Source organism: Pseudonaja textilis, chromosome 2 (assembly GCF_049901715.1).
Source record: "Pseudonaja textilis isolate UNSWEBS1 chromosome 2, rPseTex1.2, whole genome shotgun sequence".
Classification (NCBI taxonomy): Eukaryota; Metazoa; Chordata; class Lepidosauria; order Squamata; family Elapidae; genus Pseudonaja; species Pseudonaja textilis.
This window is the reverse complement of record NC_141991.1, coordinates 6,154,878-6,169,997: the sequence shown is the minus strand read 5'-3', so window position 1 is coordinate 6,169,997 and position 15,120 is coordinate 6,154,878. Positions and strand designations below refer to the sequence as shown.

Genomic DNA, 15,120 nt, shown 5'->3' with positions numbered 1-15,120 from the left:
AGATCTGCCGGTTTAAACGGAGTTCCTGAAGAGAAAAACCTTAAAAAGGGCTTCTCTGGGTCTGGCTTCATACAAGCACACACACACACAAAGTCACACACACGCACACTGGAGCGGGAGAGGCAGCGCCCACTTCCCCCGAGCAGAGAGGGACACTCTTGCCATGGGCAGAGGAACCCTCGACACCGACGCCCATCGGAGGAGGTTTCGGAGCCCGGGGTCCTGGTTGGGGAGGGGAGATCAGAGGAGAAAAGGGAAGGAGGGGGCCGAGGAGTCGGTCCAAGGGCGGAGCTTCCTGGCGGAGGAGGAGCCAGAGAGTAGAAGCCCCGCCCCCGCCTCTCCCCTCCCACTCCCTGGATCTCCCCTTCCCTCCGCGGCTCCCGCTTCTTCCTTGGAGGATCCGCGCTGGATCCCTCGGGAGAGGCTCCTGGATCCCGCTTGGGCTTGCCGGCTTTTCCTCGGGGAGATCCGGCTCTGGCGTCGCCTGCAGGGAGCGGATCCCTCCCTCCCTTCCCTCCAGCGGGGGGCCGAGGGGGCTCCCTCCCCGGGCTGGATCTGCCCCCTCCTCGCCCGGCCAAGGCTCCCCGGAGGGGCTCCGGGTGGATCCGGGGAGGAGCTTTGGGCGAGGTTGCTTTCAGAAGGTCTCTCTGCGGTCCGTTGGAAGAGGAAACCTCTCAACATCCGTTTCCCCCACGTGCAGTTTGAAAAGTGAGTGAAATGTAGCGTGAAAACTTTTCCCGAGATTGTAATATGTGTGATGTTGTCACAGACTGAACTCGTTTTAATTGGGGGGGGGGGGGCGGTGTTTTTGGGGAAAGAAAAGGTTTAGAGGGTCGAATTGAGCCATTGAGTTGAATATCAAAAATTCAGATTTATTTCCATGAATTGTTAAATGCTTACATAATTGTAAATGTTTGTTAAAATGCTTCTGCTCTGGTTCACCCAGGGCCAGGAAACCTCATGGCTTTGCTGCCTCCCAAAAGGGAATTAAACCGCTTGGGGGCTTTTCAGAGGCTCCGCAGGGCGACTTCCGGGAGGGTCTGAAGGCCTGGTGGTCACAGGTTCTTTATGACCCAACTGAGCTGACGTTCTCCCAACCCAAAAAGGGATAATAGAATAATAGAGTCGGGAGGTTTTCTAGCCCAATTCCCTGCTCAGGCAAGAAAACCCATAACATTTCAGACCAGCCCTTCTCCAATCTCTCCTTCAAACCTCCAGTGATGCAGGTCCTAATCTTCTGGAGGCAACCAGTCCCTCTGCTTAATTGTTCTCACTTTCAGGAAATTTCTCCTAATTTCCATCCATGGCTTCTTGTCCCTCCTTCAGGTGCTTTGGAGAATAACCGCCTCTTCCTTGTGGCAGCCCCTTAAATATTGGAACCCTGTTATGATGTCAGATCCTTTTTCTTTCTTCTTAATCCAAAAAAGAGAGGATTGGATAATCTTTGTTCTTAGGCTAGTGCTTAGTTTGCGTTTTCTTGAAAAGTTGGGCAGAATCTCTACAAATCGACATTTTTCTTGTCTTCCTTGAAGAGATAGTGATGTGGCAGCTGTTGTTGGATGTTTTACAAAGGACAAGTTTTGTGGCAGTTTTAAGGCTGGTCTTGTTATCAGATATCAGAAAAAGCTGATGGCCAGAAGGCTGCCTTCCATAATTGTAAATATCTTTTGAAAGGCCTACCCAAGGCAGCCCTTTCAAAGCTAAGATTTTGTAACTCTATGAATCTCACAAGGAAATACCGTTCTCTCTTCTCTTCTCTTCCACCAGCAGGAAAGCAACTGTCACCAAAGATTTTCCTGCAACTCAACTATCAACAGACAATAGAAAATCCGCTCAAGACAGCAGCCGCCATAAAGCATGGAACGCAGAAAACTCTTGGATCCCCCGTCACACACAAGCAGCACTCTGAAAAACCACAAAAAACCTCATGGATGCTCAGAGTGTGAAAAATCCTTTACTCGCAAGTCCCTCCTTTTGACCCACAGGAAGGTCCATGTGGGAAGTGGATCCAGTAAAGATCTTGAGAGTGAGAAATCCTTCCCTGGAAAAAACTCCAAAGATCTCGGAAGCCCCCCCCAGACTAAAACCCCATAAATGTGTAGAATGTGATTTATGTTTTGATCAAAAGTCATGTCTTCTTACACATCAGAAAATCCACACTGGAGAGAAACCTTATCAGTGTCTGGAATGTGGGACATTTTTCCGACAAAAAGGCACTCTCAGAAACCATGAGAGGATCCACACAGGGGAGAAACCTTACAAGTGTTGGGAATGTGGGAGGGGTTTTATTCAGAACTCAAGTCTTTGGAGCCATGAGAAGACACATGCAGGAATAAAATCTTACAAATGCTTTGAGTGTGGAAAATGTTTCATCCAGAGTTCATCTCTTCGGAGTCATCAGAAAAGGCACAGAGGGGAGAAAAACGAAAAGTGCCTCGAATGTGGGAAATGTTTTCCCACAAAATCATCCCTGCTGCGACATCAGAAACTCCACACTGGAGAGAGACCCTATGAATGCCCAGAATGTGAGAAAAGATTTATCTATTCTTATGAACTTCAAACACACCAAAAGAGGCACAAAGAGGAGAAACCCTATAACTGTGGGGAGTGTGGAAAAAGTTTTATTTCATCAGGAGGGTTTCAGATTCATCAGAGAATCCACACGGGGGAGAAACCCTACAAATGTGAGGAGTGTGGGAAATGCTTTTCCCAAAAACAGCACCTTGGAATCCATCAGAGGCTCCACACAGGAGAGAAGCCCTACAAATGCGAGGAATGTGGAAAATGTTTTAGACAAAAGGGAGTCCTTTGCCGTCATCATAAAACCCACACTGGGGAAAAGCCACATCAATGCAACGAATGTGGACAATTCTATCGTACCACATCAGCCCTTAGAAGTCATATGAAAATTCACACAGGAGAAAAAAACTACAAATGTTTGGACTGTGGGAGAACATTTGCTCATTCAGGTTCCTTTAGAAGTCACAGCCGAATCCATACAGGAGAGAAACCTCACAAATGCTCAGAGTGCGGTCAGTGTTTTTCTCGGAAAGATACTCTTAACAAGCATCAGCGAATCCACACTGGAGAAAAACCTCACAAATGCTCAGCGTGTGGTCAGTGTTTTTCTCGGAAAGATTCTCTTGTGATGCATCAGCGAATCCACACTGGAGAGAAACCATATAAATGTCTGGAATGTGGGAAATGTTTTGCCCAATTGTCATCACTTCGCAAGCACACCCGAACTCACACAAGAGAGTAGCCTTATAAGTGTGTAGAGTGTGACAGATCATTTCATTGCAAATCAAAGTTAAAAATGCATCAAAAAGGGTCAAACCTGTTTAGTTCTGGACAATGTGGAAAACGTGTTTTTGTAAACATGACATCTTATAATTCACCAGAAACATCACACAATGACAGAAGGGAAATCCTAAATAAATTTGGTGTAGGGAAAATGTTTTTCCTAGACAAGCAACCTTAAAATTCCATGAGAGAGTGTGCAATGAGGCCGAAGGGCATATTGTGTTGATTGTGTGAGGCTGTTTTGCTCACAAAGCCGCATTAGTCATTTACCAGAGTGATGACACAAAAGAGTTATGAGTGTATGAAGAGTAGATATAATGTTTTGCAGAGTACAGGAAGTCTTTGACTTAAAACCACAACTGGGAATGAATATTGGTCATAAGTTGTTAGAGTCAAGGCACCCAGGTATTCTTGTTAATTTTTACCAGACCTTTGTTGATCAATAAGGAGAACTGAGGATTTAGAGAGCAGAAAACGGGGTGTGGGATGGAATGAAAATGCACCTGATTGGTTATTTAGTGATAAAGTGTTGATGTTGAATCTGCTGGCTGAGGAATATTTCTTTTTTGGATTGAATATTTTGAATATTTCTTTTTTGCTTTTTTTCATATGTTCAAACAAACATATACAGTATGTTGCAATGTACTGTTACGCTAAATGTTGCAATGTACTGTTACTGACTGGTACGATAAGTGATGGATGGACAATGGAATGTAGCCATGTGATAAGGTGCTGTGTGAAAAAGTACTAGCTGGAGAAGCGGAGAAATGAGAGTAATATGGGAGAAAGGAAAGTTATGGAGATAAGAGTAACTGGGAGGAGCTAAGAAGTAGGAGCATAAGATATCAGCTATGGCATAGGTTTGCATTAGCATAATTATGTAGAAAGCTTCTTTGTCCTGCTATGACGTATGCATGTAGCCTATAAAAGGAGTACCCACCATTATTAAAGTGCCTTTTCATCCCGAGTAAACACTGGTGCCGTGTGTTTATTTACCATGAGAAGGCCCAGGGCTCTGAGTTCAGACCCTGTCGTCGAAAGAAGGCAGGCAGTGAAAAGCCACAACAGTATATTCACAGACATACTGTACGTACAGTAGTTGCGAATATAATCCTCAATAAAAGTATTATTCAAAGTAACCAAGAAGAGTGTTTTTCGAGCGTGGACTGGAGTCAAGATGGCCGTCGGATGGCGCCATGTTCTGCAGTCAAAGGTCCTGCTGTTTTTTAGCTCTTGTATGCGATGCCTTGTGGAAAAGCTGCCATCTTGATTCTTTTGGCTGCATCCTCCCTCGCTGGATTCTTCCGACTTTGGGATTCACTTCAGGAAAAATGTCTTGGTGATTTGGATGCTCTTAAGGGCAGCTCAGAGGCGGCCCCCTAAATGTGACACGCTCGCGATCAATAGGACTCGCATCTCCCTTAGGACAGAAAGCGCATCTCAGCCTCCTTCACTTTTGTCCATTTTATTATGCTGCAGCCTGATTCTAGTTGTTGAGATTCATTTTTCGCCCATTCATCTACACTCAGTGCCCCATAATGAGACATGAAAACAATTTTAGAAATGCCTGCCAATGTATTTAAAAAAGATAAAAAGCTGAAATAAGACATTGGCAAAAGCATTGAGGAGACCCTTCCCTCGGTTACTCTGTTGAAGCCCCTGTGGCAGCTATTTCAGCCTCCAAGTCTCTCTAAGGATGAAGAGGGGAGCTTTGCACACCTGGATTGGGTGGGTGGGTGGGGGATTTTCTGCCCTTCTCCCTTGCAAACCCCCTCCAGCTCAGTCAGGTCGGATGGAGGACAGTCACTGGAGAGCCATTTTCGGGTCCCTCCCAAGATGGGGAGGAAGATGGGTGGGATATGTTCACTGCCTTGGACTTACTGGTAAAAATAACAAAGGTGGATATAAATAAGGAAAAAAATGAAACAATTTCTATTTCGCAGGGGCTTGGCAATATTTTCGGGCTTTGCTTCCCTGTTGTGATGTGTTGCCTCTATGGGAACAAGCAGGAGATCTGAGCTGCTCCCCCAAATTCTCTTCTTTCCTGTCTGAGGGTTTCTAGTGATTCCCAAAGAAAGGAAAGGGAGAAGACCCTCCCCCCACATGCTCAGAGACCCCCACCCAATTATAGTCTTCACAATGGAGGGCCAACGATGCAACCCCTGGACCAGAGGCTATTAAGAGATGATCAGAGCAAGACCTGATGATGATGATACCTGAAGTAAAAGATCCTGGGAGTGAAAATAAATACTTGTTATCCAGTTAGGAAGGAACTCCAAAAACGGAAAGGTACCCCCCCCCCCCCCAAAGTAAAGATCTGCCGGTTTAAACGGAGTTCCTGAAGAGAAAAACCTTAAAAAGGGCTTCTCTGGGTCTGGCTTCATACAAGCACACACACACACACACAGTCACACACACGCACACTGGAGCGGGAGAGGCAGCGCCCACTTCCCCCGAGCAGAGAGGGACACTCTTGCCATGGGCAGAGGAACCCTCGACACCGACGCCCATCGGAGGAGGTTTCGGAGCCCGGGGTCCTGGTTGGGGAGGGGAGATCAGAGGAGAAAAGGGAAGGAGGGGTCCGAGGAGTCGGTCCAAGGGCGGAGCTTGGTGGCGGAGGAGGAGCCAGAGAGTAAAAGCCCCCCCCCGCCTCTCCCCTCCCACTCCCTGGATCTCCCCTTCCCTCCGCGTGTCCCGCTTCTTCCTTGGAGGATCCGCGCTGGATCCCTCGGGAGAGGCTCCTGGATCCCGCTCTTGGGCTTGCCGGCTTTTCCACGCGGAGATCCGGCTCTGGCGTCGCCTGCAGGGAGCGGATCCCTCCCTCCTTTCCCTCCAGCGGGGGGCCGAGGGGGCTCCCTCCCCGGGCTGGATCTGCCCCCTCCTCGCCCGGCCAAGGCTCCCCGGAGGGGCTCCGGGTGGATCCGGGGAGGAGCTTTGGGCGAGGTTGCTTTCAGAAGGTCTCTCTGCGGTCCGTTGGAAGAGGAAACCTCTCAACATCCGTTTCCCCCACGTGCAGTTTGAAAAGTGAGTGAAATGTAGCGTGAAAACTTTTCCCGAGATTGTAATATGTGTGATGTTGTCACAGACTGAACTCGTTTTAATTGAGGGGGGGGGGGCGGCGGTGTTTTTTCTGGAAAGATAAAGTTTAGTGGGTCGAATTGAGCCACTGAATTGAGTATCAAAAATTCGGAATTATTTCCATTAATTGTTAAATGCTGACATAATTGTAAATGTTTGTTTAAATGCTTCTGCTCTGGTTCACCCAGGGCCAGGAAACCTCATGGCTTTGCTGCCTCCCAAAAGGGAATTAAACCAATTGGGGGCTTTTCAGAGGCTCCGCAGGGCGACTTCCAGGAGGGTCTGAAGGCCTGGTGGTCACAGGTTCTTTATGACCCAACTGAGCTCATGTTCTCCCAACCCAAAAAGGGATAATAGAATAATAGAGTCGGGAGGTTTTCTAGCCCAATTCCCTGCTCAGGCAAGAAAACCCATAACATTTCAGACCAGCCCTTCTCCAATCTCTCCTTCAAACCTCCAGTGATGCAGGTCCTGATCTTCTGGAGGCAACCAGTCCCTCTGCTTAATTGTTCTCACTTTCAGGAAATTTCTCCTAATTTCCATCCATGGCTTCTTGTCCCGCCTTCAGGTGCTTTGGGGAATAACCGCCTCTTCCTTGTGGCAGCCCCTTAAATATTGGAACCCTGTTATGATGTCAGATCCTTTTTCTTTCTTCTTAATCCAAAAAAGAGAGGATTGGATAATCTTTGTTCTTAGGCTAGTGCTTAGTTTGCTTTTTCTTGAAAAGTTGGGCAGAATCTCTACAAATCGACATTTTTCTTGTTTTCCTTGAAGAGATTGTGACCTTGTTGTTGGATGTTTTACAAAGGACAAGTTTTGTGGCAGTTTTAAGGCTGGTCTTGTTATCAGATATCAGAAAAAGCTGATGGCCAGAAGGCTGCCTTCCATAATTGTAAATATCTTTTGAAAGGCCTACCCAAGGCAGCCCTTTCAAAGCTAAGATTTTGTAACTCTATGAATCTCACAAGGAAATACCGTCCTCTCTTCTCTTCTCTTCCACCAGCAGGAAAGCAACTGTCACCAAAGATTTTCCTGCAACTCAACTATCAACAGACAATAGAAAATCCGCTCAAGACAGCAGCCGCCATAAAGCATGGAACGCAGAAAACTCTTGGATCCCCCGTCACACACAAGCAGCACTCTGAAAAACCACAAAAAACCTCACGGATGCTCAGAGTGTGAAAAATCCTTTACTCGCAAGTCCCTCCTTTTGACCCACAGGAAGGTCCATGTGGGAAGTGGATCCAGTAAAGATCTTGAGAGTGAGAAATCCTTCCCTGGAAAAAACTCCAAAGATCTCGGAAGCCCCCCCAGACTAAAACCCCATAAATGTGTAGAATGTGATTTATGTTTTGATCAAAAGTCATGTCTTCTTACACATCAGAAAATCCACACTGGAGAGAAACCTTATGAGTGTCTGGAATGTGGGACATTTTTCCGACGAAAAGGCACTCTCAGAAACCATGAGAGGATCCACACAGGGGAGAAACCTTACAAGTGTTGGGAATGTGGGAGGGGTTTTATTCAGAACTCAAGTCTTTGGACCCATGAGAAGATTCATGCAGGAATAAAATCTTACAAATGCTTTGAGTGTGGAAAATGTTTCATTCAGATTTCATCTCTTCGGAGTCATCATAAAAGGCACAGAGGTGAGAAAAAAAACGAAAAGTGCCTCGAATGTGGGAAATGTTTTCCCACAAAATCATCCCTGCTGCGACATCAGAAACTCCACACTGGAGAGAGACCCTATGAATGCCCAGAATGTGAGAAAAGATTTATCTCTTCTTATGAACTTCAAACACACCAAAAGAGGCACAAAGAGGAGAAACCCTATAACTGTGGGGAGTGTGGAAAAAGTTTTATTTCATCAGGAGAGTTTCAGATTCATCAGAGAATCCACACAGGGGAGAAACCCTACAAATGTGCAGAGTGTGGGAAATGCTTTTCCCAAAAACAGCACCTTGGAATCCATCAGAGGATCCACACAGGAGAGAAGCCCTACAAATGCGAGGAATGTGGAAAATGCTTTGGAGACAAGGGAAGCCTTTGCCGTCATCATAAAACCCACACTGGGGAAAAGCCACATCAATGCAACGAATGTGGACAATTCTATCGTACCACATCAGCCCTTAGAAGTCATATGAACATTCACACAGGAGAAAAAAACTACAAATGTTTGGACTGTGGGAGAACATTTGCTCATTCAGGTTCCTTAAGAAGTCACAGCCGAATCCATACAGGAGAGAAACCTCACAAATGCTCAGAGTGCGGTCAGTGTTTTTCTCGGAAAAATACTCTTAACAATCATCAGCGAATCCACACTGGAGAAAAACCTCACAAATGCTCAGCCTGTGATAAATGTTTTTCACGGAAAGATTGTCTTTTGAAACATCGACGAATCCACACTGGAGAGAAACCATATAAATGTCTGGAATGTGGGAAATGTTTTGCCCAATCTTTATCACTTCGCAAGCACACCCGAACTCACACAAGAGAGTAGCCTTATAAGTGTGTAGAGTGTGACAGATCATTTCATTGCAAATCAAAGTTAAAAATGCATCAAAAAGGGTCAAACCTGTTTAGTTCTGGACAATGTGGAAAACATGTTTTTTTTAAACATCACATCTTATAATTCACCAGAAACAACACAGAATGACAGAAGGGAAATCCTAAATAAATTTGGTGTAGGGAAAATGTTTTTCCTAGACAAGCAACCTTAAAATTCCATGAGAGAGTGTGCAATGAGGCCGAAGGGCATATTGTGTTGATTGTGTGAGGCTGTTTTGCTCACAAAGCCGCATTAGTCATTTACCAGAGTGATGACACAAAAGAGTTATGAGTGTATGAAGAGTAGATATAATGTTTTGCGGAGTACAGGAAGTCTTTGACTTAAAACCACAACTGGGAATGAATATTGGTCATAAGTTGTTAGAGTCAAGGCACCCAGGTATTCTTGTTAATTTTTACCAGACCTTTGTTGATCAATAAGGAGAACTGAGGATTTAGAGAGCAGAAAACGGGGTGTGGGATGGAATGAAAATGCACCCGATTGGTTATTTAGTGATAAAGTGTTGATATTGAATCTGCTGGCTGAGGAATATTTCTTTTTTGGATTGAATATTTTGAATATTTCTTTTTTGCTTTTTTTCATATGTTCAAACAAACATATACAGTATGTTGCAATGTACTGTTACGCTAAATCTTGCAATGTACTGTTACTGACTGGTACGATAAGTGATGGATGGACAATGGAATGTAGCCATGTGATAAGGTGCTGTGTGAAAAAGTACTAGCTGGAGAAGCGGAGAAATGAAAGTAATGTGGGAGAAACGAAAGTTATGGAGATAAGAGTAACTGGGAGGAGCTAAGAAGTAGGAGCATAAGATATCAGCTATGGCATAGGTTTGCATTAGCATAATTATGTAGAAAGCTTCTTTGTCCTGCTATGACGTATGCATGTAGCCTATAAAAGGAGTACCCACCATTATTAAAGTGCCTTTTCATCCCGAGTAAACACTGGTGCTGTGTGTTTATTTATTTACCATGAGAAGGCCCAGGGCTCTGAGTTCAGACCCTGTCGTCGCCAGGAGGCAGGCAGTGAAAAGCCACAACTGGTGACCCCGACGTGATCCAGCAGGACGAGCCAGCTGCAGCTCAGGGACGCCGTTCGTGTTATGGGTCCCTCCCCCCAGGAATCTTCAGCAGAGAAGATATCCTCCCTTAATCAGGGGCGCCATTCGTGTTACGGGTCCCTCCCTCAGGAATCTCCAGCAAAGAAGATATCCTCCCATAGCAAAGTTGTATCTGGCTGCATCCTTATAACGTGGAAAATCTCACAGCATGACTTCAGGAAGAAGTGTGTTGCCCTGACTCCCATCTTGTGCACTGGAAGAATCAGCAAAGCGCGTCGCAGGTATGGGCTCCCCAATTTCGAAGGCTCTGTCCAAGCATGTGGAAGAGCTTCATTTTTTAGTCAGGAAGGCGAACAAATCGCAGAAACTTAGCGGCACAACTATGTATCCTATATCAAAAAAAGCCATCATAAAATTTCTTGTGTTCCTTGAAAAAAATTGCCCCGCTTATCCAGAAGGTGGCACTCTAAGACAATCTATTTGGGAAGAAATAGGAAAATACATCCAGGAGCCTCCGCGAGCCCCTCCTGAAATCCTTCACGCCTGGAGAGCTCTTATGAATGCTATTAATATTCTTTATCCTCCACCTCCTAAAAAGCCTCCTCCACCTTCTAAAAATCCCACGCCTCCATTCGGAGAAAATCTCCTGTCTTCTCCGGAAAAAACTTCTCCACCTCCTGATCCTCCCTCCCTCCTCCTTCCCCTCCCTCCTTCCTACAACCCTCTTGTTTCTGATGTTAACCCTATCCACTCCGATGATCTTCCTGCTTCCTTGCCTGTTCGTAATACCTTTCAGGAAGCCTTGATTCAAGGAAAAATAGATCCAGAGGACCTCTCTTGTTTTCCTAAGGTCCTCCAAGCCCTGGCAAGTGGTGGAAATGCAAATCCTGCTCCTCAATCTCTGCTTTTAACATCTTCCCAACTTGCCGCTTGGCACAATGCTCCCCCCTCCACACAAACAGCTTTTTCTGTTCTGCTTTCAACTGCTATCATCCCAAACTCCTCTTTGATCATGGAAGGGGTGGTCGCTGCCCCCTTTCTTTATGACTCATCCGCTCTTAATTGCCTCTCTCTCAGAGGTGAAAGATCTTTTTCATTTCCTGTTAACACTATAGTAGCCACTCTTGTTATTGCAACCCTTTCCCCTCTATTCCATGCCCTCACGGGCTTGATCGCATCATCCCTAACTGTTTGCTCTCCTTGGCTGTCTTGCCCACACCAGCCCTTTTCACAGCCATTCTTTTCCAAATTGATCCCAAGACAAAAAAGCTATACATCATCGAATGGCTTCACCTCCCTCACACTCCTAGCCATCACAGTTTTCACTGATGGCTCTAAAACTCATGGTGCTTGTGTCTGGTATGAACTGGCACAAGCAACTGACAATTAAGATGCCTCAACCTTCCCCTCTATTAGCAGGGGAAAGTCATAGTTATTTTCATCAAAACAAAAAGGCTCTGGTTAAACAATTTGGCATTTCTCTGCAGTTTGCAAGCAAAAACTTTTCCTCAAGGGATTAATCCCAGGGGCATAGAGGCTTGTGAGACATGGCAAATGGATGTCACTCAATTCTCACCTTTTGCCCCTTGGAAATACCTTCACGTGTCTATTGACACCTATTCAGGGTTCATCATGGTCACCCCTCAAAGGGGAGAAACGTCAAAGCACGTTATCAATCATTGTATTCGGACCTTCGTAGTACTGGGACCGCCAAAAAATCTAAAAACAGATAATGCACCAGCCTATATCAGCTCTCAATTCTCTGAGTTCTGCTTTCACTGGTCCATTATCCACAAGTTTGGGATTGCCTACAATAGCCAGGGGCAAGCTATTGTTGAAAGGGCTCATCAAACCTTAAAATTGGCATTGCAACGATACATGGGGTCAAAAGGCCTTAAAGGCCCCCCTAGCCTCCCAGTATTACAAAATGTGTTAAATGTTTGTCTGTATACGCTTAACTTCCTCAATCTCACTGGCACCCCTCCCCTGTCTGCTGCGTCTCGACACTTTACTAAACCACCTGTTCCCACTTGGAGACCACTTGTCTATTATAGACAGTTACCTGATCCTGCGTGGAAAGGACCTGCCGAATTGATCACCTGGGGTCGAGGCTACGCAGCAGTCCAGCTTCCTGACAGAACTCTTTGGGTTCCTGCAAGGTGTGTCCGCCCATATCACCGCCCACAACCAGCGGAGCCATCATCCGAAAAAGATGACAGCACTCCTCTTCTTCCTGCTTGGCTGTTCGTTTCACTGGACTGATGGGACATCCACCAGCCTTAACGCCCACAAACCACACAACATCACATGGGTCATCAAGGACGCTTATGGACAAATACTCAACTCTACAACTAATTACACCATGATTTCTTCCTATTTCCCCAAATTACATTTTGACTTTGCTGAAATGATTATGTATTATTGACAAAAAAATCATTTTGTATTCAGGTACAATTGTTTCCCAAAATTGATGTATATAACTCAGAAGATTTTGTTTCTTTACTAGAACCTAGACAATATAACCTTAGGGCAAAAAGAGAAGTAGTAACTGCTTTGATGCTAGCTGTACTGCTGGGATTGGGGGCTTCTGGGACAGCCACAGGTATAGCTGGCCTTGTTACTTCTGATCAGCATCTTCGCCATTTAAGCGCCACCATAGATGCAGACTTACGCCGCATTGAACAATCTATAGTTGCTTTGCAGAACTCCCTCACTTCCCTATCTGAAGTTGTCTTACAGAATAGAAGAGGTTTAGATTTGTTGTTCCTCAAGCAGGGTGGGTTATGTGCAGCACTGAAAGAAGAATGTTGTTTTTATGCAGATAGTTCAGGAGTGGTTTTGGATTCTATGAAAGAGTTAGACTAAAAGAAAGGCAAAAAGAACGAGAGGCTCAACACACATGGTATCAAGGTCTGTTCAACTTCTCCCCATGGTTAACCACCTTAGTATCTGCCATTGCTGGTCCTCTTATTCTCCTACTTGTGCTCTGTACTATTGGCCCTTGTATTTGGGGCAAAGTTTTGGCCTTCTTAAAACGCAGATTAAGCCAGTTGGATTCCAACCTGTCACGAACTCAAAAACAGGTAAATACTCTCATATCCCATAAACAAGAAAAGCAACCTTTGCTATCATTCTCCTCGGACTCAGACAACGATGAAATCATCAAAAGTGTTGCAAGCCCCAGACTCGGAGGAGGAGGGGGCGAGCAAGAATCACCATTAGGTAGTGTTAATCTCACTTTCCCAATAAAATAAAAACAGAGGAGATGTTGCAATGTACTGTTACGCTAAATGTTGCAATGTACTGTTACTGACTGGTACGATAAGTGATGGATGGACAATGGAATGTAGCCATGTGATAAGGTGCTGTGTGAAAAAGTACTAGCTGGAGAAGCGGAGAAATGAGAGTAATATGGGAGAAACGAAAGTTATGGAGATAAGAGTAACTGGGAGGAGCTAAGAAGTAGGAGCATAAGATATCAGCTATGGCATAGGTTTGCATTAGCATAATTATGTAGAAAGCTTCTTTGTCCTGCTATGACGTATGCATGTAGCCTATAAAAGGAGTACCCACCATTATTAAAGTGCCTTTTCATCCCGAGTAAACACTGGTGCCGTGTGTTTATTTATTTACCATGAGAAGGCCCAGGGTTCTGAGTTCAGACCCTGTCGTCGCCAGGAGGCAGGCAGTGAAAAGCCACAACAGTATATTCACAGACATACTGTACGTACAGTAGTTGCGAATATAATCTTCAATAAAAGTATTATTCAAAGTAACCAAGAAGAGTGTTTTTCGAGCGTGGACTGGAGTCAAGATGGCCGTCAGATGGCGCCATACTCTGCAGTCAAAGGTCCTGCTGTTTTTTAGCTCTTGTATGCGATGCCTTGTGGAAAAGCTGCCATCTTGATTCTTTTGGCTGCATCCTCCCTCGCTGGATTCTTCCGACTTTGGGATTCACTTCAGGAAAAATGTCTTGGTGATTTGGATGCTCTTCAGGGCAGCTCAGAGGCGGCCCCCTAAATGTGACATGCTCGTGATCAATAGGACTCGCATCTCCCTTAGGACATAAAGCGCATCTCAGCCTCCTTCACTTTTGTCCATTTTATTATGCTGCAGCCTGGTTCTAGTTGTTGAGATTCATTTTTCGCCCATTCATCTACACTCAGTGCCCCATAATGAGAAATCAAAACAATTTTAGAAATTTGCCTGCCAATGTATTTAAAAAAGATAAAAAGCTGAAATAAGACATTGGCAAAAGCATTGAGGAGACCCTTCCCTCGGGTTACTCTGTTGAAGCCCCTGTGGCAGCTATTTCAGCCTCCAAGACTCTCTGAGGATGAAGAGGGGAGCTTTGCACACCTGGATTGGGTGGGTGGGTGGGTGGGGGATTTTCTGCCATTCTCCCTTGCAAACCCCCTCCAGCTCAGTCAGGTCGGATGGAGGGGAGTCACTGGAGAGCCATTTTCGGGTCCCTCCCAAGATGGGGAGGAAGATGGGTGGGATATGTTCACTGCCTTGGACTTACTGGTAAAAATAACAAAGGTGGATATAAATAAGGAAAAAACTGAAACCAGTTCCATTTCGCAGGGGCTTGGCAATATTTTCGGGCTTTGCTTCCCTGTTGTGATGTGTTGCCTCTATGGGAACAAGCAGGAGATCTGAACTGCTCCCCCAAATTCTCTTCTTTCCTGTCTGGGGGTTTCTAGTGATTCCCAAAGAAAGGAAAGGGAGAAGACCCTCCCCCCACATGCTCAGAGACCCCCACCCAATTTTAGTCTTCACAATGGAGGGCCAACGATGCAACCCCTGGACCAGAGGCTATTAAGAGATGATCAGAGCAAGACCTGATGATGATGATACCTGAAGTAAAAGCTCCTGGGAGTGAAAATAAATACTTGTTATCCAGTTAGGAAGGAACTCCAAAAACGGAAAGGTACCCCCACCTCGCCTCCCCCAAAGTAAAGATCTGCCGGTTTAAACGGAGTTCCTGAAGAGAAAAACCTTAAAAAGGGCTTCTCTGGGTCTGGCTTCATACAAGCACACACACACACAGTCACACACACGCACACTGGAGCGGGAGAGGCAGCGCCCAGTTCCCCCGAGCAGA

General features: G+C 45.6%; 1 protein-coding gene across 1 annotated transcript; it reads left to right on the top strand.

The window, feature by feature from the left end:
- The first annotated feature begins 443 nt into the window (after positions 1-443).
- LOC148126614 (uncharacterized) lies at positions 444-8,974 on the top strand. The gene is given in 4 exon segments (XM_087928486.1): positions 444-708; positions 1,768-2,070; positions 2,072-3,246; positions 7,771-8,974. Coding segments are annotated over 3 exon segments (2,499 nt in total). The 5' UTR covers positions 444-708; positions 1,768-1,857; the 3' UTR covers positions 8,882-8,974.
- Positions 8,975-15,120: the final 6,146 nt, after the last annotated feature.